Source organism: Salvia hispanica, chromosome 2 (assembly GCF_029641045.1).
Source record: "Salvia hispanica isolate PSC_SH4W2 chromosome 2, Shi_PSC_v1, whole genome shotgun sequence".
NCBI lineage: Eukaryota > Viridiplantae > Streptophyta > Magnoliopsida > Lamiales > Lamiaceae > Salvia > Salvia hispanica.
The window spans coordinates 61,007,064-61,029,787 of record NC_142693.1 but is presented as its reverse complement, the minus strand read 5'-3'; the positions used below and the strand labels follow the sequence as shown (position 1 = coordinate 61,029,787).

Sequence of the window (22,724 nt, the reverse complement as noted above, 5' to 3'; positions counted from 1 at the left end):
AAGTTGGGGACAAGTTCTAGTGTCGAATTTTTACAAAAGTATGTTCATTGAAACTAGTTTACAATATCTCAAACGAGATTGATGCATCACATGGTACATACATTTGAAAAATTATTAGTTTGAGACTGAGTTAATATTCTTATGCCACATGATCATGTAATTAAATGGGATGTGTACTAATCTTTATGAGCACTTGATTTATTTTAATATAATCTTTACGTAGTGTCCTTTTTCTAGGTATAAGTTATAGCTTAATTTAGAGGAATTATTCACTTTTATTAGCCTTCACTTAAAAATATAATTTGGTAACCACTACAAGGTCATTTTCTGGAAGTGATTGATCCAGTTGGTACATATTCACTATCTTTAATTATTGGTGTCATAATTAAGGGGAAGAGTGTTACTTTAGGATAACTAATTATACTGCCACTTTTGTTCTTTTAGGCTTTCATTATAAAGTTGAATTATTTTGCATCTTACAATAACATTTCATTTGTTTGTTTTATCATACTAGTAAACTAGTGCAGTGTTAATAAAGTCATCACTGCATCGGCGAATATATACGTCTTGTAAGTGAAAATATATTTCTTTTTTATACAAGATTTAAGAAAATACTATTCTTTAGTTGCATGCAAAAAATAATAGAGTAAAAAAGAGAAAAAAAATTTAAAAATTTAAAATTTTAATTTTTGTCAAAAAGAAATTAATCCTTATCTAAAATACGAATTGCCTATATCAAGAGATCGACGGAAAAAGTAGTACTCCATATATTAAAGGATAATATACTATTATAACAAAATTATCAGTCAATCTGGGCTTTTGGTGTAGATGCAAAAATAATTCCCCCTCTGTCCCGGCTACATATATATCCCACTTTTTCTAAATAAAAGATTAAAAAAAATGGTGGAATGTATATATATTCTAATTTTATATACTTAATTTTGAAATAAAATAGTATGTTACTAGTAAAATATGTGGCCCGTTTATGAAATACTAGTATGTATAAAATGAAATATTTAATAGGGAATATACTTAAAATGAAAAAAAAAATAGAACAAATATGGAAAGACAGAGAATATGATAGTATTTGAAATATTGCATAGTTAGGGGATTTTTGGTCATGACTCATGAGCTGTGAATATGGCTTGAGGCGGTAACTAAATTCTACGGAGAAACATAGAAAGCTTAAAGCAAGTATAAATATTCTTATTTGTTTTAAAAATTATAATGAAAATATATTCCCACTTAAACATCAAAACAACGAAGTTGGAAAATATATTTCCAGCTTTCAAAATTTATTTTGATTTAAAATAACAATTTTATAGATTAATTTCATAAATGATTACTTAGCTATGTTAAACGTATAAAATTAAAATAAGTGAAAACACGGTACAGATTCAACAATGTAACAATGAAAAGTACTACTACTTCGGATTCATGCTCAATTAATAGTGATTTGAACATGGTACCTTCATAATTTTAAATTTCTAAAACTCACTACTATTAGTGAAAATAATTAATGACAGGCACATGGTACCTAAGTCAAGAATCTGAAGATATTTAGGTAACAATTATTTAAAATTGCACTTTCTCTCCACTAAATTATTACATCATACAAATTATATACTATGTGCTTTGGTTATTTAGTAAATTAATTGGATCATGAGAAGTTCATATTAACCTTTTAAATTTGCTAAAATCACATATTACTATTAATTTGTGTGAACTAAATATATAGGGACATGAGGGGTATAATATTTTGATAATTGTAATTTGAAAAGAACCATATAATTTTAGTAAGCATGAAATTATGTTAATATACTTTAATCAATCGTGCCAATTGACTCTTTACTATGTCATTATAGTTCTAAAGAGCAAATAACAAATTCTTATTCTCAAACCAAACACCCTAAAATAAACAAACTGCACCAAATTTACTAAAAAAAAGTCAGCTTTATCCCATTGGCTTTTACTACGACTTTGTAACGTTCATATCATACACCCTAAATTATGTACAATAATCATAAAGTGACACACGACAAGTAAATTAATAGATACCTACCAAATTAAATATTATAACCAAATAAAATTTATAATAACCCTCCTATAAAGAATAATGTCATGATTGGCTGGATACTTTTCCAATCCTTCCTTCTTAAGACTTGATTTCAGGCTTTATTTTGGCTGAACACTTTATTTTCCCATGAATGTTTTTTTATCAAAAGAGGCAAGTGCTTTTCGTTACGTTTTGTTTTCTATTCCCTTTATTAATTGGACTTTAAGAAACCATTTTTTAACATAACTAGTATTGATTTTCATTAGCTGTTCTCCCTTATATTTTTAAAAAACACGAAAGTTTGCCTTCCAGTTAATATGAAATCGTGAAATAATTTAATCACTAATTTGTGCAACTACTACTGTTATACTGGAGTATAAGAATAACATAAATGGGCCTTGAATTGGTTACTGTGTGCAGGGTTACCAAGCCTACTTAATATTGGGCCGACCAACGAATTCTGTTAGTTCGGCCCATTAGTTTATAGTCATCTTTAACAATCAAGCCCACGAATATTATCTAAGCTTATTTATTCATCACTTATATTGGAGAATTTTGCCTGTGGTTTAATTATACGTAAATAAGGGGAATTTTGGAGGTATTTAGGTAAATAATTTATAATTTAATTATAATTATTTTTAAAGAATCATAATGGTAATATTTTTAAATAATTCATCATAAAGCATTATTCATGTTTGGTACGAAAGTAATGAACATGTAATCTAAAATAAGATATATTAATAGTTCAACCAATATTTATAAATTACTATGAATATATTAATCTGAAAGACTTTTGAAGATAACAAGTAAAGTATTTTTATTAGACAAAGCGGAATTCATCGGCTTATTACTTACATCAGTTAAAACACAAAAATATAATTTACGTAAATTTACACAACCCTAAACCCTAAATATAAAAACGCAAAAATATAATTTACACAACTTCTATTTTAATGGGAGTAGTGGCTTTTAATTAGTGGGAGTAGTGACTCTTGATTAGTTGGCGTCCCACATTTACTTAGTTTTATTCAATCCAAAGTCATTTTTTTCAAAACTCAATGGAAAGTTTGCTACCATCTGCACAATCGAAGACGGGCTTTGGCTATGACGAACTTGCAATGTTGATATTGTTGTGATCTGGGAGAAAACGAAGGGAGAGTATGCTGGCCTCGAGCACGAGGTTGTTCCTGGGGTCGTTGAGAGCTCGAACGTGTTTGTTTATTGAATTTTTTGCTATGTTCATTTCTTTTGTTGATGCAATTTACTGAATTTAGGAAATAACTTTGTAATGTTTAATTTTACTTGGTCAAAGACGGATCGGATTGGATTTCATGATAATATGAATAATTTGGTAATATATGTTCCCTTAAGTGAATGTAGAAATTGAATTTTTTTTGAGTTCTGCGATTGCTCACATAGTGTTAGAATCAATCTTGTGCTACTTAGTACTTGCAAAAGTAACACTTATTTTCTGGATAAAAAGATTTGAAGTAATTAAACTAAAATTATTTATCTTTCATTTCATCATTGCACACATTAAAATGTAGCGTGTACATTATGCTTAAACTATGAAAGCTTACACTTATCCTATTTCAATATAGTGTATCACATTTATCATATTGTTCAATACTATCAATGTTTGAACGAGTAATTGTCATGAGACATTGTTTGACCATATACACATTTTTAGACGAAGATCTTGGGGATAAATATTCACATGCTTTATTTAAAAAAAAAACTCAAGAATTTATGTTACCTATTAAGAATAACATTATTTTTTCTACGTATGACAATGCTGATGTAGAATTTGAAGTAGACATTTGTGATAGATTTAGAGTACTATGATTATTAAATTAATATTGAACGATAACCTTTTTTCTTTAGAAACTAAAATTTTTAAAACTTCGATAGCTATGATTATTGTTTAAGTATTTTATCTAATTATTGATTTTATATATTGCAAATTAATTTTGTTACTTTTTAAAGTTGTGGTATGACATATTTATTAATTACATATATTTATTTTATGTAGTTATAGGTGAGACGAATGACTTTAAACAAGATAAATGAGTTCTTTTATCTTTGAGTTTTGTTTGGAGAGTGACAAGTTGTGTAGAAAAGTGAAGGTTTCAGTTTATAATGATGAAGTTAATGATTTTTTTTTAATTTTAAATGAATGTAGTGTATAAATAAGTTTTTTTTAATAATTATGAGTAATCAAAAAAATTTGTTACTCTTTTTGTTCATTGTTAGTAGTACATTTTTGTTTACAACTTTAATATAATAGATTAATATTAATTCTAATTTTATTTAATTAAATTATAGTCTTTGGAAATTAATATGTTGAAATATTATAGTCTGTGCATAGCACAGGTGTGATACTAGTGCTTATTTATTCATCACTTATATTGGAGAATTTTTCCTGTGGTTTAATTATATGTACTATTTTTTCTCATTAGGACTTTGAGACTTTCTATTGTCGTTGTATATCTGATAAATTTATAACTAATGTGTATTTTAAAATCAACATAACTAATACAAGGGAAGTGTTATATTGCTAATTCAATGCTTAATTGCTAACTACAACTCAATAATTGCCATTAGATATTCAAATTAAAGGCCTAGATCATCAACCACGAAATGTCAATACGATCAACAAAAAAACGTCAATAAGACTATAAGATTAATTCCAATAAAAATCAATAGGGGTATTAATGTCAAGTTAGTTATAACTAACTTTTAAAAGAAATCTCAAAACTTTAAATTCATATAAAATATATCAAATTAAAGATAATTTTATAAGGATTCCAACGATATACTACATGCATATGTTCCGACGTCAAAATTTGAAAAAAAATTGAATTTTTTTTTTGAATTTTCGTATTTTTGACGAACAGATTTATGTCAATACACCTTTCATAATATGTCAATATTATGCTTGTAAAATGTCAATATGAAATTGTTTTGACATTATTATGTTTTCGTGTTGATGTATTTCATACACTGTATTGATATTGTATTTCTAAATCCTAAATTTGATAGTTGCTATTATCTTTTTAATATTAAAAAATGAAAAACAAAATTACACATGGTAAATTGTAGACCACAATTGGCAACTAAGGGATGAGTTAGCAATTGATCACTCCCCATTAATATAAAGTATGTTTCCTTTCTCTATTTATAATAATTGGAAAACATAAAATTTCAGTCATGCGAATTTTAAAAAATTAATCCATTATAAACCTAACATTAAATTGATCACGACTTCGCTCATTGAAAAAATGCTTGGTGCCTGTGAACTCAGAGACGGGCTAGGTGGACATTCCTACCTTTTGTATGAACGTTCCTAGCATTCAAGTTGATATTATCTGTTAGTAATTTTTTCCAACATAGTTTACATCGAAACCAATCATTCGTCGATAATCTTGATTACATCTATCGGCGGAAAAATTTGTGTGGTTAATATTATACTCTCTCTGTCCCATTAGAAATGAAACGTTTTCCTTTTTAGTTTGTCCCACTAAAAATAAAACGTTTCCTAAAATAGAAACATCTCTATCTCTACTTTTTCATCTCTCTTACTTTATTCTCTCTTCTTTAACTCACAAAACAACACTGCATAAAAACTTGTGCCAATTCCCAAATGTTGCATATTTAATGGGACGGAGGAAGTAGTATTTTTCAGTGATATAGCTAGTAGCCATTTAGTGCTATAGCTAGTAGCCATTTAAAGTATTTTGTACACTTGGTTGTTTTCGCTGAATATAAACATGTAAATTAAAATTGAGTTGCCATGATAGGTAATTTGTTTGGCATATGGTCCCTAAATCATTTTTGTAGTAGAGTCGGCTTGTTTATGGCCCTATAAAGTGCTCTTCAATATTGCGACATTTTATCACCATGCACGTTTGTGAACCAAACTTCCCCACTTGCTCTTTGAAATGCAATCTCTTCACTTTCACTATTGCAATGGTCCACTTTACTTGATCTTTTTAACCTTTTCTTCTCCCTTTTTATGTATATTATGGGGGTGGGGAAGATTCTCTTCCTCAACTATGGGTATTTTTTCTCTAATCTAATGTGAATTCTATATGATAAATCAAGCGGAAAAGATACATACTAACAAGTACGGAGTACTATAGTATTTTTATCCATATCTCCTTAAAAAAGCAGTTCAATTAAGGGGCAAAGTAGATTGAATTTTTGCTATTTTATTTACGGTAAAGTTAACGTTGATTGATTAATATTTAGTAGGAGATAGTCATGAATGAAACTCGATAACTCATAAACTTTAGTCATTGCCTTCTCCTAGGCTTAGTTCGGTAGGTTTATAAAACTATCGTAAGTTAAATTATCATTGGTATAAATTATCTAATAAAATGTGATTAATAATCTATTCTGCATGTTTCGTATGCATTAAAATAATCTAATCTACAGTTATTATAGCTACCAAACTATGCCTAGTAGTAGCTAATAGTAGGTTTGTTATGGAGTAACTATTTATCTTATTTCTGAATAAACAAAAAAATTTAACATAAGCGACTGCGCAAGATCGACTTGCAATAATGTACAATGACTTTTTGTGAACGAATTGGAGCAAAAAGTGGCACAAATGTCTTCGTTTTTCTCTTTTTCTTTTTTTATACTGATTTTGGAAAAATGTCTTCGTTTTTCTCTATTCTTTTAGTAGTACCATATATATTTGAAAAATCAAGTGTAACAAATGGCAGAAATCATATTTAGAAAATCTGGTGTCTGACATACCTATTAAAGCGTGATCGGGTTCATACCTCTAATAAATTTTGTTCGACTTTAGAAATACCCACTTTACTACTAAGTCATTACAAGGAGACTTTCAAAAATATAAATATAAATTGAAGAAAGAAGAAAAAATGGAAAAACACCAAAATCAATTTACTTTTAATTAATAGGACAAGAAAAGAATAATAAAGGGATTGATGAAGTTGAACACATAGCAAGCACACTTAGAGCACACGAATCACGATTCTTAATTAATAAAAACTCATGACTCCACACTTTCCCCTTTATTTTGGAAATACACTAATCCCACCATTTCTTACTCAAATGCTCTACTCTAGAATAAAGAAAATAAACATTAGACCACATGATAGTATTTGAAATTATTTTCCCATTTTCTAAGTTGATTGCGTTATAATAATTCCAAATGCAGGAAGCAACAAGTGCTAATTCTTATAGCTGGTGACGTGGAGTACAACTGTATACTAATTGCATGTACCATGCATCTTTTGGTGAATATGCAAAGATTTTGACATTTGGAAATATGTCAACTACTGCCATGTCACACCCAATTCAATTTTTTCACTTAATCCATTATACAAGAACGTCGTGTCATTTATGAATCAGATACTTTTACTTCTTTTCAGTGCATAAAAATTAATGTGGAACAAATTATGAGGGCAAAAAATATCAAGAAATCAATATTGGATGATTAATTAGTTTACTAATAGTGAACAAAATCTAGGCGCTGTCGCACCTTTATATCAATCCCTATTCATTCTCCCATCAATTTCAAAAACATTCTACATAATAAATTCATTTTCCCTTAAAAAAATCCCTAAAAATAAAAACACTATAAATAGTTATAAAAGACAGGGAAAAGCATATACTAACAATTAAATGGATCCACAAAGAAGAGGGACGCCGGGGGGTGGCGGTGGCAAGAGAGCTATGCGGGCGGCGATAGCGGCGTTGGCGGCGGCGGTGTTTGCCGGCTACCTTGTTTTGTTTGTGGCGATGCCAACATACGCCTATAAACATACATGGCTGCCGGCGCTCCGAGCTAAAACCACCACCACTTACTTCGGAACCAACCAAGGTGTCATGACTCTCAAGATTTGAAAAAAATTACATTTATTTTCTTCATAATTGTAATTGGTGGAACATTTGGTTTTCTTTGTCACGTGTTAATCAGTACATATATTCTCATTCAAATGTTATTTTCAGGTGCAAATTTGTTGGTATTCACATCTCCAATTGTGGTAATTGCACTATTGGGATGTGTGTATCTTCATCTAGGCAAGAACAACAACTCCCAAATCAAGAATACCAAGAGGTATTTTGCATATAAACCATAATAAATTAATACTATAATTTTTTTTTTTTGAAATATTATTAGTTGTGATGGACAGTGGAGAAGGAGAGAATCGGATAGGGATATGGAAGAGGCCAATGATCATCAAAGGGCTAGGAATTGTTTCAAGAATCGAGCTTGCTTTCTTCCTCATGTTTATTGCTCTTCTTATTTGGAATTTAGCCACCTATTTACACAACGATTTTGCAAGAATTACTACCATTTCTACCGCACGAAGTGGAGAAAAAGTGTAAGATATTTTAATTAATTAGTTTCCCTCAATCTATACTATATTAATTGACACGTAAAATTATTAATTGAATTCGAAATTATGGAGTTTGTTGATGTGTATTGAATTGTATGAATGTGGCGCAGGTGGGAGGCGAAGCTGGACATGGCGGCGCTCCGGCTGGGAATGGTCGGAAACATAGCGTTGACTTTCCTATTCTTCCCGGTGACACGTGGCTCATCGGTGCTGCAGTTTTTGGGGCTAACGTCGGAGGGTAGCATTAAATACCATATATGGGTGGGCCACATTGTCATGACCTTATTCACCGCTCATGGCCTATGTTACATCATCTACTGGGCTTCCACTCATCGAATATCACAGGTAATTTAATTTTCAAAAATATATACACCAAAATGAGATTATTTTTGGTAGATGATGAGATTTTTTTTCGACTATATATTACTATAATTCAACTCCTCATTACTATTAACTCAAGTATCCTTATTATGGTTATAACAATATGAAGTAGTCATTTTGTTATATTTAATATTTTAGGTAGTTCACAATTGATTATAGTAGTTTTAGTTTTAGAACCGTTCTATTTTAAAGATTAATCATTAATTCCTAATAATTAATTAAGGAGCAAAACATGTAAGAATGGGGTTTCTAGTTTCTACCTTATTATCTTAAACCAGCTATATTTTATTTTTATTTTCTTAAATGGCTATTTTATTAGTCATTGGTAAAATATATTTCATGCTATATATCGTTTATCGGTCGAAACTGGATGTTTATCCGAAGAATTACTTATACATAAATCTTTTTTTTTAAAGATAGCTAGAGGTATATATACAACTTTTATTTTTGAGTGATGGTAATGTATATATAGTGCTCTGCGGTGAGGATTTGTATTAAATTTGGATAGTAGTGCACTCGTCTTTTACATGTATGGCACGTGACACCATATAATAATACTTGCAGTCTGCCATTTTATTTTATTTTATTTTATTTTTATTTATTATATTCCTCTTCTTTTTGATGAGGTGTACGTGCTTTGAAGAACACGCAAATTAATCCCTCAATTTAATAATAGTCTGCATGGATAATTCTTACAAATATGCAATGCTCGTGTTTCTGTATATATGTGACAAATCTGTATCATATAGTATGATAAAATTTCACATAGTAGTAGTTATTAATTATTTGAAATTTAATGATAGAGAAACATTAGTTTGTCTTATTGTTATTATTAGTTATAGTGATTACTATACTACTTGTGATAAGATTATTAACATTATTACAAATTAAATTTAGAACAATCATATTCATATATACCCTGATTTTAAAAAAAACTGTTCCAATTCATAAAAACACATTTGTAATAAGAATATTGATCAAAGCTTTTGTGTAAACTTCAGATGATGAAATGGGAAAATACAGGAATCTCAAATATAGCAGGAGAGATATCTCTGTTAGCAGGATTATTCCTATGGGCTACCACATTTCCAAGGATTAGAAAAAGAATGTTTGAGCTCTTCTTCTACACACATTACCTCTACATTCTCTTTGTCTTCTTCTTCGTGCTTCATGTTGGCGTCAGCTACGCCTCCATAATGCTCCCCGGCTTCTTCCTCTTCATGATTGACCGATACCTCAGATTCCTCCAATCGAGGCACCACGTTCGCCTCGTCTCCGCTCGGGTCCTTCCTTGCCACACCGTCGAGCTCAACTTCTCCAAGAACAAAGGTATATCTAACATATATATGCACAGGCAGAATTTATAAATTTTAATTTCAAATATTCGTTATAGTATATCGGCTCGACAAGTGGTCAAATCGGTTCGATCGGTTGAACCATGAACTGATAGCTAGGTGCATCCTTTACAATTTAAATTTTTAATTGGAATTGATGAATCCTAATTGAGATAATGGCTTGTATATCTGGATGTACACAAGTTTTTGCATATTAAATCTATATGCATTTGTAGTAACACTATTAATATATGTATTGTTGTTTTGGTTGATGATTTATTGTCAGGTTTAAACTACAGTCCAACTAGCATCATATTCATGAATGTGCCAAGCATTTCTAAGCTGCAATGGCATCCATTTACTGTTAGTTCAAGTAGTAGTTTGGAGAGTGATAACATAAGTGTGATCATTAAAAGGGAAGGAAAATGGACTACTAAACTCATTGACTTGGTTGCTTCACCCACTCCGCCCGATCGCCTCGATGTCTCCATCGAAGGGCCTTACGGACCTGCCTCGACCGATTTCCTAAGGTATGCAATCCACTATATACCATCTCTACTTTACTCTCACCCCACTTAAGTACACACTACTATATAAAATCACGCGTCGAACAAGCAAGTGTGTCTCTTTGAATGATGCAAATAGAGTATTGGAGTGTAAGATAACTTACTCAAAATAGATGTGACATTTAATTGTAGACACCCATTTTTTAGAAAATGAAACATTTAGACATGCAAGCAATTGATCTTGAAGTCAAGTAGAGTAGTAGACCATAGAATGTATGCTTGCTTATTAGATATAATTACTCCCTCCGTCCCAGAGAAGTTGGCACACTTTCTTTTTTAGTTTGTCCCACAAAAGATGTCACATTTCCCTTTTTGGAAAAAGTTCTCTCTCACATTAATATAAAAATTATATTTTCTCTCTCCATTTAACATACAAAACAACACCTCCTAAAATCCCATGCCATTTTCAAAGTATGCCAACTTCTCTGGGACGGAGGGAGTACTATATATTGATCAGATATTCACATATGAGTTGTTTGACATCGAAAATGTGAAGTAAAAACAAGTTATCATGGGATGACACCTCACTATATATTATATTGTTAATTTGGTTGATAATGTTTCAGTATCAAGTATGCTTCAATGAATGAGATTAGTCCTCGTAAAATCTAACATCAGGCACAACGTTTTCTGCAGGCACGACCTCCTAGTGATGGTGAGCGGTGGCAGCGGTGTGACCCCGTTCATCTCCATCATCCGCGACCTCATCCACACGGCCGAAACCCTAAAACACCCGACCCCGCAGATCCTCCTCGTCGCCGCCTTCAAGTACTCAGCCGACCTCACCATGCTCGACCTCATCCTCCCAATCTCCGGCGCCCCACCGCACCTCTCCAACCTAAATCTCCAAATCGAGGCCTACGTCACCCGCCAGAATCAGCCGCCGCCGCCGCCACAGGAAAACGACAAGTCCCCTCGCACAGTCGGGTTCAACCCGAGCCCGACCGACCCGCCCCTCGCCGCAACCCTAGGCAACGGCAGCAGCTGGCTGTGGCTCGCCGCCGTGATCGCCTCGTCATTCATCACCTACCTCGTGGCAATCGGGATGTTAACGAGGTACTACATCTATCCGATCGATCGGAACTCGAATCGAGTGTACTCCACGGCCGCGAGAGCCGCGATCCACGTGGCGATCATCTGCGCGGCTGTGGTGGCGGCCTCGACGGCCGGATTTTTGTGGAATAAGGCGCGGGCGGGAAAGGAGACGACGCAGATACGGAATATGGCCGCGTCGCCACCGTGTGGCGACGCGGAGATGGAGAGCTTGCCGCGGCTGTCGCTGGCGGAGTCCATCAATGTTCACTATGGGGAAAGGCCGGATCTTAAGAGTGAGTTCATTTTACTTAATTATTAATTAGTTATGAAATTAAAATATTTATATAGGAGCATATTCTTTTGTTTAAATCTATTTATTAAATGTCACTTCTTAAATTATTAAAAATTTGAATATATATTTTTGATAATTTTCTGGCTCCGCCCGTGCACAGGATATTTGTTCGAGCGGAAGGAGTCGAGTGTTGGAGTTTTGGTTTGTGGGCCGAAGAAGTTGAGGCGTCAGGTTGCGTATATATGTTCATCGGGTTTGGTTCAAAATCTGCATTTTGAGTCTATCAGTTTTAGTTGGTGATTTCTGATCAACAACGAACTCTCAACTTTGTACACAAAATCGTTTATTTTGTTTGATGCTTAATATTTCATATAGAAATGTTATACTAGTATGAATTGGGTTGAGACGCTATGTCTATTAAAATGACACTCGAACACGAGTAATATCGAAGTAAATCAATTGTAGTAACAAATTAAACAACGAAACAATAGAAGATGGTTTCGTGGTGTAGTTGGTTATCACGTCAGTCTAACACACTGAAGGTCTCCGGTTCGAACCCGGGCGAAGCCAAATTGTATTATTTTTTGTACTCTATGTACATTGAATTCACTTTGGCTTGTTAGCTTGAGCTACCAATGAAACTTAGCTTGAGTTCCCAATCTCAACATTGCCTTTGCTAGCAAACTTCAGTAGTAGTGTAATCAGCTTTAGAGTGCACCATTTCTCCACTAATTGTTGATAAACTAAATATGTTAATGCAGTTTTATAGAAGCAAATTGTATTAACATTAATTTTTTAAATGCCACTACTTTTAAAAATACAACAAGTAAAAATTTGGAATTTTTTTCCCAAGGTGGATGAAATTCAGAGATTCCCAAAAAAACTTGATTTTGGCTTCCAAAAATCCTTGCTTTAGTCACCTAATCCTAACCTTGCTATTGGATCACTAACTTCTTCATGAGAGAAACTTAATTTTGCAAGCTAATTTGATTTTTTTGATTGATTTGATAATCTAACCAGCTTTTGGCGGTAGAGAATTAGTGTAGGAATTGCCATTTTTATGGAGTACATTTTTTTTGCATTCATTGTGTTCTTTTTTTTTTTTTCTGTTTTTTTATATATATATTTGGGAGAGAATGTCCATTAATGTGGCGTTGAAGTTCCATTAAAAAATTTCAATTGAAAATAATTTTATGCATATTTACAAATATATACAATTGGGACAATTACATTAATTTAATAAATTATTTTTCAGAACATTGCTTAATGTATTACTAAGAATAAAATAAAAATGATTGAATGGATGGACTCTAAATAGACGTTTCTGTCTAAGAGAAATTATTCATTTCAAATTCATTGGCCAAATTTTTTGGCCTGCATTAATAAACTGGTTTGATTTTTTTACAGTGATAGATAAATTAATCGCTTTTTTTCTTTATTTGGAGCTATTCCTGTTATCCTTTTGTTTAATCGCGTAAAGATAAATTTAAAAAGTTAACCAGTGTTAACCCCGCCACTATCTATCCGCTGGCTAAAAAACATTGTAATGGAATAAAATAACAAATACTAAGTAACAAATCAATCAATACATATATAAAGCCCCAGTTTTTTTTGGCCCATTTTTCCCGCCTAACTTAATGAAATTCTTGCTAACCATACTACATAATTCAAGAGACATATATTATCAAATATTATTCCAAGTAATACTCATTTTACAGCAAGATAGGCAGATTGGCAGCTGTGTCAGATTATATGGGAACTATAAATTGATCATTCCAAGACAAATAAATATCCAACAGCTATCTAACACAACAAGTAAGCATCCACTAATTATCTTGCATAACATGAAGCAGACTGGAGTTATTTATATTTTAGATTCCATGTTTTGCCTCTTAGATAAGACAACTTCTACACTTTCTGTACTTGAAAAATTGGCTGATCATTATATACCCTATAAAAAACAATAAGAACGGTTATAGAATAATAAGACCAAACAAATTGCTCACAAAATGCAAACAATTAACATCTGCATAACAAATAATAATACTGCAACAAATTGCAATAAAACCTAAAGCTGCCCAAGGTTTATCGAACCGGCGGTTAAAACCGAAACCGTAACCGCCGGTTACGGTTCCGAACCGAAACCGTGAGAAATATCTCTAACCGAAATCGTGAATTTTAGAACCGTGGTTCGGTTCAGGTTCCAAAATTTTCGAACCGAAACCACGACCGAACTATCGGTTAACCGGCGGTTTCACGGTTCCGAGCCGCCACTGCAATGATAAATTTAAACATAGTTAATCCTTATATTAAAACTATACTCCACTAAATAAAACATTGTTGAATGATCCGATTTTTGAGTTTTATACTTTTATAAGTAACTTTCATTTTTGGAATTAGTAATATTCGTGGAAACAGTAATGTGGGACGAAATTTTGCAGCAAAAATAGCTTTATAATACTACTCCCTCCGTCCCATTTTAGGAGTCCCGGTTGATCAATTTTGGGCGTCTCGCTTTAGGAGTTTCGGTTGAGATAAATTAATAAAAAATGCCTACGAAGTGTTAAAAGTGGGTCTCAACATCACTACAACTAATGAAAAAATGTTAAAAGTGGGTCCCAACATCCACTATAACATTTATTTATTGGACACTCAATTAAAAGTGGGTCTCAACTTCCACTACAATATTTATTTATTACACATTCAAACACTTTTTTCTTAAAACATGTGTCCGACTCAACCGTGACTCCTAAAGCGGGACGGAGGGAGTATTTGATAAAATTGGATGGTAATTTGGAAAACGAAAAGATAATAAAATAAAATAAACTAAATTACAAGATGGAGTCTATGGAGTATGGACCATTGATTATGATAATAACTTTATAATACTATTTCGTATTTTATTTAACACAATTATTTATGTATGGAGTCTATGGAGTATGGATTATTATTAATAAATATTTATTGAACATTGTTTAATAAAACTTAGAAGAATTGATTACTTTATATAAAACATAATACTCTAATTAACATTGATTAATGAAATTGTAGTCTTCAAAATTGATTGGTTGGCGGTGGGTGATGGCTACACAATTCAAAATTGATTGCACAAAACATCATTTTTTTAATTTTTTTTTTTGAAATGTTCATTTTAAATTCAAATTGGATCTCATTCCCCCTATTTATATCACTTTATAATTTGTTTGTAAATTATATCATATTGTAATTTGTTTGTAAATCTTATCATATTGTAATTTGATATCATTTTCACTTTACTCGTCCTAATTCAATTTAAACTATCCATTTCCTTGTTTCAATTTATTTTATGAATTTCAAACTACATGGCAAAAAAAATTAAGAGAAAAAACCGCGAAACCGTGAAACCGAACCTAAACCGCTACGAACCGTCCAAAAACCGGCAGTTCGGAATCGAAACCGAAACCGCCGGTTTTCGAACCGAAACCGAAACCGTGAAACAGCCTCACGGTTCGGTTCTGGTTCCATATTTCCGAAAACCGGAACCGGCGGTTTCGAACCGAAACCGCCGGTTCATGAACCGTGGGCAAGTCTAAATAAAACCTAGAACATTTGAAGAACAAATACCTATTACACATGAATAATGACAGATAATAACTTATTAAGTTTATTGAAATCTGATATTTGATTGACTAATATCAATATTTAAAATAAATCTATACATATATAAAGCCCCAGTTTTTGTGGGCCCATTTTTCCCGCCTAACTTAATGAAATTCTTGCTAACCATACTACATAATTCAAGAGACATATATTATCAAATATTATTCCAAGTAATACTCATTTTACAACAAGATAGGCAGATAGGCAGCTGTGTCAGATTATATGGGAACTATAAATTGATCATTCCAAGACAAATAAATATCCAACAGCTATCTAACACAACAAGTAAGCATCCACTAATTATCTTGCATAACATGAAGCAGACTGGAGTTATTTATATTTCAGATTCCATGCTTTGCCTCTTAGATAAGACAACTTCTACACTTTCTGTACTTGAAAAATTGGCTGATCATTATATACCCTAAAAAAACAATAAGAACGGTTATAGAATAATAAGACCAAACAAATTGCTCACAAAATGCAAACAATTAACATCTGCATAACAAATAATAATACTGCAACAAATTGCAATAAAACCTAGAACATTTGAAGAACAAATACCTATTACACATGAATAATGACAGATAATAACTTATTAAGTTTATTGAAATTTGATATTTGATTGACTAATATCAATATTTAAAATAAATCTAAAGAAATATGAATTCAGTGAGTTAACTTTCTCAAGTTTAGATGTCCACACCTATAACTAACTTTTGCATAATAAACAGTAAGGCCAGATGTTGCAGCAAAACCAAAAACATATCAAGAACCAATGAGTATTAGATATGAATACATTGAAAAATAAAATTAAGTTCAAATATCCAAAGGATAAATTTACTATCTGGAACAAATGAATAATAATAACAAATTAAAATTAAAAAAATGTACAGAAATTAAAATTTTAAATTTACTATAAATAGAACAGAATGCAGAGATAAATGCTTTCACTAATTGGTAGAGAGTAATAAGAAATGTACATACCTAATTTTAATTTACTAACACATTTATATATTTAAAAATAAATCTCAAGAAAAATAAGTTGACAGGTACACACCTTAACAACCTAACAAGTACATACTAATTGTCTTTAGTCCAGAACTAAGTTTTACATGACAAATAATAAAGGCACAAGTTGCAGCAAAACCTAAAACATCACTAAATCTGAAGTTAAACTACGAGCTCAACAAAAACTATGTTTATTACACATGATTCTATTGAAAAACTAATTTTAATCCAATTATCCAAAGGATATATGTAAAATCATATTCAAATTCAAATTTCAAAAAATGAGCTAAAGCACACACACTCCTCTATATATAGAACAAAAGACAAGGAACAAATGCACTCACCATTTCAGATTCTATATTCCAACAATGCCTCTGTTTACTTTGCTAAAGATCTTCAACCATATACTTCCAAGTGGGTAATCAAAACTAGATGTGTTAGAGCATATGAAGTTTCTGCAGGAAGCAACAAGACAAATATAAGCTCCCTTGATTGTGTTCTTGAAGATAAGGAGGTATGCATCTAACTTTACAGTTTTATTATCAGTAATGAGATATTCTAAATTCTACATATTTTTATTGCAGGGGAATCAGATTCATGCAAGTTTCCCACGTGATATAATGCATAAATTCAAAGACCAAATCAAAGAAAACAAAGTTTTTGTATTCGCAATTTCTTTGTGAATAGAAACCGTGTAACAAACAGAGTCACTACAAACGAACACCGCCTATTTATGAACACAAAAACTGAAGTTCTTGAAGTGGAAGACCTCAAATTTCCAGAACATGTCTTCCAGTTCAATAATTTCAAGGAAGTGGCAGAAATAAAAAGAATTGATAAGGAGCCACTATTTGGTAGAATTCCTTTTACATTTCGTGATTTTTGTTAAAGCTTTATACAAATTATATACTAATTTTATTTATTTATTAACACAAATATAATGGGTGTTGTGGTGGATATTGGAAATGAGGTGACACAAGGAAACTCTAAACTCCTAGAGTTGCAGATCATGGATAAGTAAGACATCTTTGCTTTGATATATGTTTTAACCAAATACTAAGTCACATATTAAATTTTCTATAACTAGGCACAAGAAAATTTATTGCACATTGTGGGGAGAACATGTAGACTCTTATTTACATCAAATGGAGACTTCTAAAAATGAAACCATTCCAATTATAATTGTGAGATTCTGCAAGGTCAACATGTTTAAAGGTAATGATTTGATTTGTACAGCAACATATAGCATTTATAATATATCACAGGAACTATATATTTTGTATTCTAATATTTATATGATAAAATGCAGGTCAAAACAGGGTTGAAACATATTTTAATGTCTCCAATGTGCTACTAAACTTTGACTGTAAAGAAGTACATGATCTACGCAAATGGTAAACAAACACTTAGTAGAAAAACATTTTATAGACACAAGTTATGAAATCTATTCTAATAACCATACCACACAGGATTTATCGAGATGCAAGGATTAGTCTTACCAAACACAATGTTGGAAAAATTATCAAAAAGGCTCTTGATGAATATGAGGATCTAAAAATAACAAGTCTTGAGGATGTACTATGCTTAGAGGTTCTTTGCAATATAACTTATACATTTGTATTATTCTAATTCTAATTGCATAGTAGATAAAAAAATTATTATGTAATTAAGTTTGTTGATGCATGGACACAGGAAGGAAACTACTGGATTTGTGGAAAGATAGAGACTGTGCTACCTCACTATGGGGAATGGTTCTATTTGTCATGCAAAATATGTGGCAAAAAAGTTGATAAAAAAGGAGAACAGTACTACTGCACCAAATGCACTAAACACTATCATGAAGCAATTGAAAGGTACTATCTCTTTTAAAGCAGTTTATCTGTTACTCCCTCCGTCCCAGATAATTTGGGACACTTTGACCCGGCACGAGTTTTAAGAAATCTAATGGAAAGTGAGTTGAAAAAGTTGGTGGGATGTGGGTCATACTTTTAAAGTACTATTAGTATTATAATAAAATGTGAGTAGAAATGAGTTAGTGGAATATGGGGTCCACTACTAAAAATGGTAAAAATGGGACAAATTATGTGGGACGGCCCGAAATGGAATACTGGGTCGAATTATCTGGGACGGAGGGAGTATATATTAGTATTTCAAAAGAGAACTAATAAAATTGTTTATTACAGATATAGGTTTGTTTTTAATGTAGTAGATTCAACCTTCAATGCATCACTATTGATATGGGACAGAGAGAGTCGCCAAATGATGGGAAAAAAAGTTGGAGAGGTTGTACTAGCAGATAATGAGGTATATAAATATAAATACATATATCAGTTTTAAATAACAATAATTTAGGCTTGTAAACCAATATTATTTATTGAATAAAACAATTTTATTTTCAGGTAGGAAAAGAGGACTTCATACCATCAGAAATTGAAGAGAAAATCCTTGGAAAAACTTTTCTATTCAAAATTATCCTGCGTAATGACATGGAATACAGAGTGAATTACCATTTTAGTGTTATCAAAATATGCACTATACCACATGTAATAGAGAAATATGTGCCAGCATCTCTTATATCACAAAATACTGAATTAGGAGAATCAAGCTTAAGTTTCAGTGACCTTCTCTTTGGATCAGACATTCTTAATGAGGTATATATTCTCAAATACAAAAAATTTATATAATAATCATTGCAAAGGGCAAACATAATTTTTGGTTGTTGTATTGGCAGATGGGAGATGATGGCATGCATAAACCAGTTGCATCAACTAAAACATGTGCAAAAGGTGAAGAATGGATTATGAAAGCATCACTCAAAAGAAACTTGGAGGAAGATTTCGACAATTGCATGCAGGAAAAAAAGCTGAGTAATGAAGAGCAGGAGGCTTGAAGATTGATGCTTAGGGTTTAAAATCAAGAAAAGGCCAATCCTTTTGTCTTTTGGATCTGATGTTTTATTAAAACCATTAGACTGTAAATAGAGGGCATTAGTATTATTATCACTTAGATGCAGTGAATGCAATTAAGATTGGCCTGTTATGTATTAGGATTTTCCTGCTGCTTTAGTATGTGGAATATAAGTAATGTCTATTAGTATTTTAGTTTCAAATGCTAAATATAATTAAAAACTATTTTTATATATCAAACTAAAACTACAATAATTTTATAAAAGCAGAATTTAAGGGGACAAACAATCACTATATCTACTAAATAAATAAAATAAATATTATTTAATGTAGTTAATTAATTAATACACTTAGGTATTGTGTAACATCCAAACCTTGAAATAATCTTGAAATAAAAGCAGTACATAAGAGGAAAGACAACTCAATCAATAATAAATGAAGTTGATTATTTATTAATAAAATAAGGTGTAGTAATTTATTTACTAATACACTAAGATGTAGTGTAACATCCAAAAGTGGAACTAATGCAACACATAAGATAACAAATAATTGAATCAGATATATAAATAACATGTTGTGAAATATAAAAAAAAACATTTTAAAAACATGCAGTACATAAGATTATAATACAAAAAAAGTTTGAAAGCAAAAATAATCCAACACATGATAGAAAAGAAATAATGTAAACAATTAACAAATAATCTTAATTCTTAAAATTACAAGCATACATATGGACTAATTACTAAAATTTAAGTGGACTCTGTATTCACCTAATAAAAGCAGATATATGCAGATTTTTTGACCATTAGTTATCTAACAAGTTAGAAAAGTTGTTTAAAATTGAGTTAACTCAATATTACACTAAAGAAGCATTCATTGACCAATGGTTATTGGTCTCTTTTAATAAAGTTGCATTGTTAACCGTGATCTGTGATAAACCTTTACTAATACCTATATCAACTCATAATTACATAGGTGATCACAATTAAAATTTAAAATATTATTTAACAGTGGACAAACATGAATACTCTCAGAAGAAGAATTTTTAAATCACACAGAAGACTCACCACTCAGTTAATCATTTAGATATTATGCTACTCCTTTATTTCGTAATAATAATACTATTACTGAGTATGTGCATATTTGTTGTTAACAGAAATTAAAGATTGAGGAAGAAGACAATATAGGCCACACTCTGCAACCAACAAATTATTTGCTTTGATGTCAAAGAAGACAAGCACTATGAAAAGGCTTACAAAATCTACAAAGCTTACTTTATCTATTGAAGCCCAAACACAAAACAAGACATGTATTTTCAATATATGTTTTAAGCTTTGTAAAATGAAAATTATGCAGTTAGGTAGAAGTTTAAGACATACCTAATGCAACATATTAACATGAATTCGGATGAAAATTGATATTGATCGTTTTCTTCTCCGGTTTCACTTTAAGCTACATATATGTAATTTGATGTCAATACCTACATGTTAAAGAAATAGTTCCCTAATAGAGAGTAAATATTAATGAGTAGAAGGAATAAGAAACTTAACTTATTGATACAATAGTTTGTATGCACTGCAAATTTGTCTCCAGATCATCTTTTCAGCGTTGTTTCAATCCTAAAGACTAAAGAGATATAGATTAGATTGAGGTAAACATCTATATGTGCAAAATCTTCGAAAAAATTTAGAATGCAACTGGAGATTCAAAAAAATGATTAGTATTTCACAAAAAAATTTAGCGGAATGAGCATACTTTACATGCCCATATAAATCACAACTAAAATACGACTTAACTTCCATCACATAATCAAGGAAGCCCTAACAATAGTTGTAGATTTATGCTTAAATGTTAGATCTACAGCCGCAAATAATGTAGAGTAAAGTACAAAAAAAAATTCTTAGATAAAAATTACAGATCTGGAGTATGAATGTTAGTTCCTAACCATTGAGGGTCAGGAAATTGGCTATTCCATCATTTCTGTAAAAAATTCAAAACTATAAGAAAAGATTAAAATTCCAATATAGATCTAAATGTGATGCGCTCCAGTCACGCTAAAAATCGCAGTTAACATAGATATATGGTAATAAGGTAGATCTAGAACCGAGATTAGTGTAGGATGACCTCTTCTTCACAGATCAGGAGCATTTTTATGGATTCCTACCCATTGAGGTGCAGGAAATAGCCACTTCCATCATTTCTGATTAAAAAAAATCGAAAACTATAGAAAAGCTTCAACTCGATTGTTCTTAAAAATAAGCAATCTGGGTTAAGCTTTGAATACTATTTTATAATAAATCTAACAAAAATAAAAAAGGATGCATTTCATATAGAGTGAATGTGAATATTGAAAAAGACATATTAACAAACAAATAGAGAATGCGTTTGATTTGAGCACTGGAGAAAATATGAATTGATTTTATAAATGAAGATAAATTTAGGGTTTGCTTATATTAATGAGCATTTATTTTGTGGGCTTTTGGTAGATGTGGTGTTTTTTATTCCATTAGGGTTTGCTCATATTAATGAGCATTTATTTTGTGGGCTTTTGGTAGATGTAGCGTTTTTTAGTCCATTACTAGACCAAAAAATGCCTAATTGTTTGCATTCACTGCTCTCTCATCATACATATCAAATAGAAGTAGTATATATAATATTTTGGGGAAGGATCCTATGCTAACGGAGGAATTCACAACACCCTTTCCATTATATTTTCCATTTTCCTTTTTTTTTTGACATGTCAATTAATTAAAATAACAATAATATTCAGTGTTTTGATTTATAATTAGTTATTTTTATTTTTTTTAGTTTTTTGTTGTTTTTGTGCACGTTTTATTAATTATATATCTTTACAACATGTCTATTGCAGAAAAAAAAAATATTATTGTGTATATAGTTGTTATTACTATAATTTAGCTTATATAAAAATATTAACTAATGTCAAATTTGAAAATTAGAGTTTATTGTTATATTAATAAATTAATCAAATCTAATGTGGGAGAGAAAGTGTGAGGGGGAATAGATATTTAATGTAAGAGAAATTAAAACAAAAAAAGAAAAAGAAAAAGAGAGCATTGGTTTTGTGTCGGCGGCGGCGGCGGCGATTTGGTGGTTGTGTGGATTTTCCGGC

At 31.2% G+C, this 22,724-nt stretch overlaps 1 protein-coding gene, 1 long non-coding RNA gene and 1 other non-coding gene across 8 annotated transcripts; 2 read left to right on the top strand and 1 right to left on the bottom strand.

The window, feature by feature from the left end:
- Positions 1–7,672: 7,672 nt before the first annotated feature.
- Positions 7,673–12,817, top strand: LOC125202894 (ferric reduction oxidase 2-like). Of its 2 annotated transcripts, XM_048101588.2 has the most exons (8): positions 7,673–7,913; positions 8,042–8,150; positions 8,227–8,418; positions 8,544–8,778; positions 9,816–10,143; positions 10,435–10,678; positions 11,351–12,042; positions 12,202–12,817. In XM_048101588.2, the coding sequence occupies exons 1-8, from the start codon at positions 7,715–7,717 to the stop codon at positions 12,339–12,341; spliced, it is 2,139 nt and encodes a 712-aa protein (XP_047957545.1). In that variant the 5' UTR covers positions 7,673–7,714; the 3' UTR covers positions 12,342–12,817. The 2 variants fall into 2 exon arrangements, with proteins under 2 accessions (XP_047957545.1, XP_047958283.1); XM_048102326.2 differs by lacking the exon at positions 7,673–7,913 and having other exon boundaries at positions 8,059–8,150; positions 8,214–8,418.
- TRNAV-AAC (transfer RNA valine (anticodon AAC)) lies at positions 12,538–12,611 on the top strand. The gene has a single exon. It is a non-coding gene; the product is annotated as a tRNA-Val (tRNA).
- Positions 12,818–15,823: 3,006 nt separating the features above from the next.
- Positions 15,824–21,927, bottom strand: LOC125197359 (uncharacterized). 5 transcript variants are annotated; one of them, XR_016134890.1, is made up of 6 exons: positions 21,540–21,927; positions 21,145–21,220; positions 20,974–21,046; positions 19,110–19,162; positions 17,033–17,143; positions 15,824–16,101 (listed from the first exon to the last, which is right to left on the bottom strand). It is a non-coding gene; the product is annotated as an uncharacterized LOC125197359 (long non-coding RNA). The 5 variants fall into 5 exon arrangements; XR_016134891.1 differs by having other exon boundaries at positions 21,719–21,927; XR_016134892.1 differs by having other exon boundaries at positions 21,145–21,213; positions 21,719–21,926.
- Between the last annotated feature and the right edge of the window lie 797 nt (positions 21,928–22,724).

What these genes read in the sequence shown, in the direction of transcription:
- LOC125202894 (XM_048101588.2), top strand. Translation starts at nt 7,715, where the DNA reads ATGGATCCACAAAGAAGAGGGACGCCGGGGGGTGGCGGTGGCAAGAGA. An exon ending in GCACGAAGTGGAGAAAAAGT is followed by an intron (nt 8,419 to 8,543) that starts GTAAGATATTTT and finishes AATGTGGCGCAG; the next exon opens with GTGGGAGGCGAAGCTGGACA. An exon ending in GGAAAGGCCGGATCTTAAGA is followed by an intron (nt 12,043 to 12,201) that starts GTGAGTTCATTT and finishes GCCCGTGCACAG; the next exon opens with GATATTTGTTCGAGCGGAAG.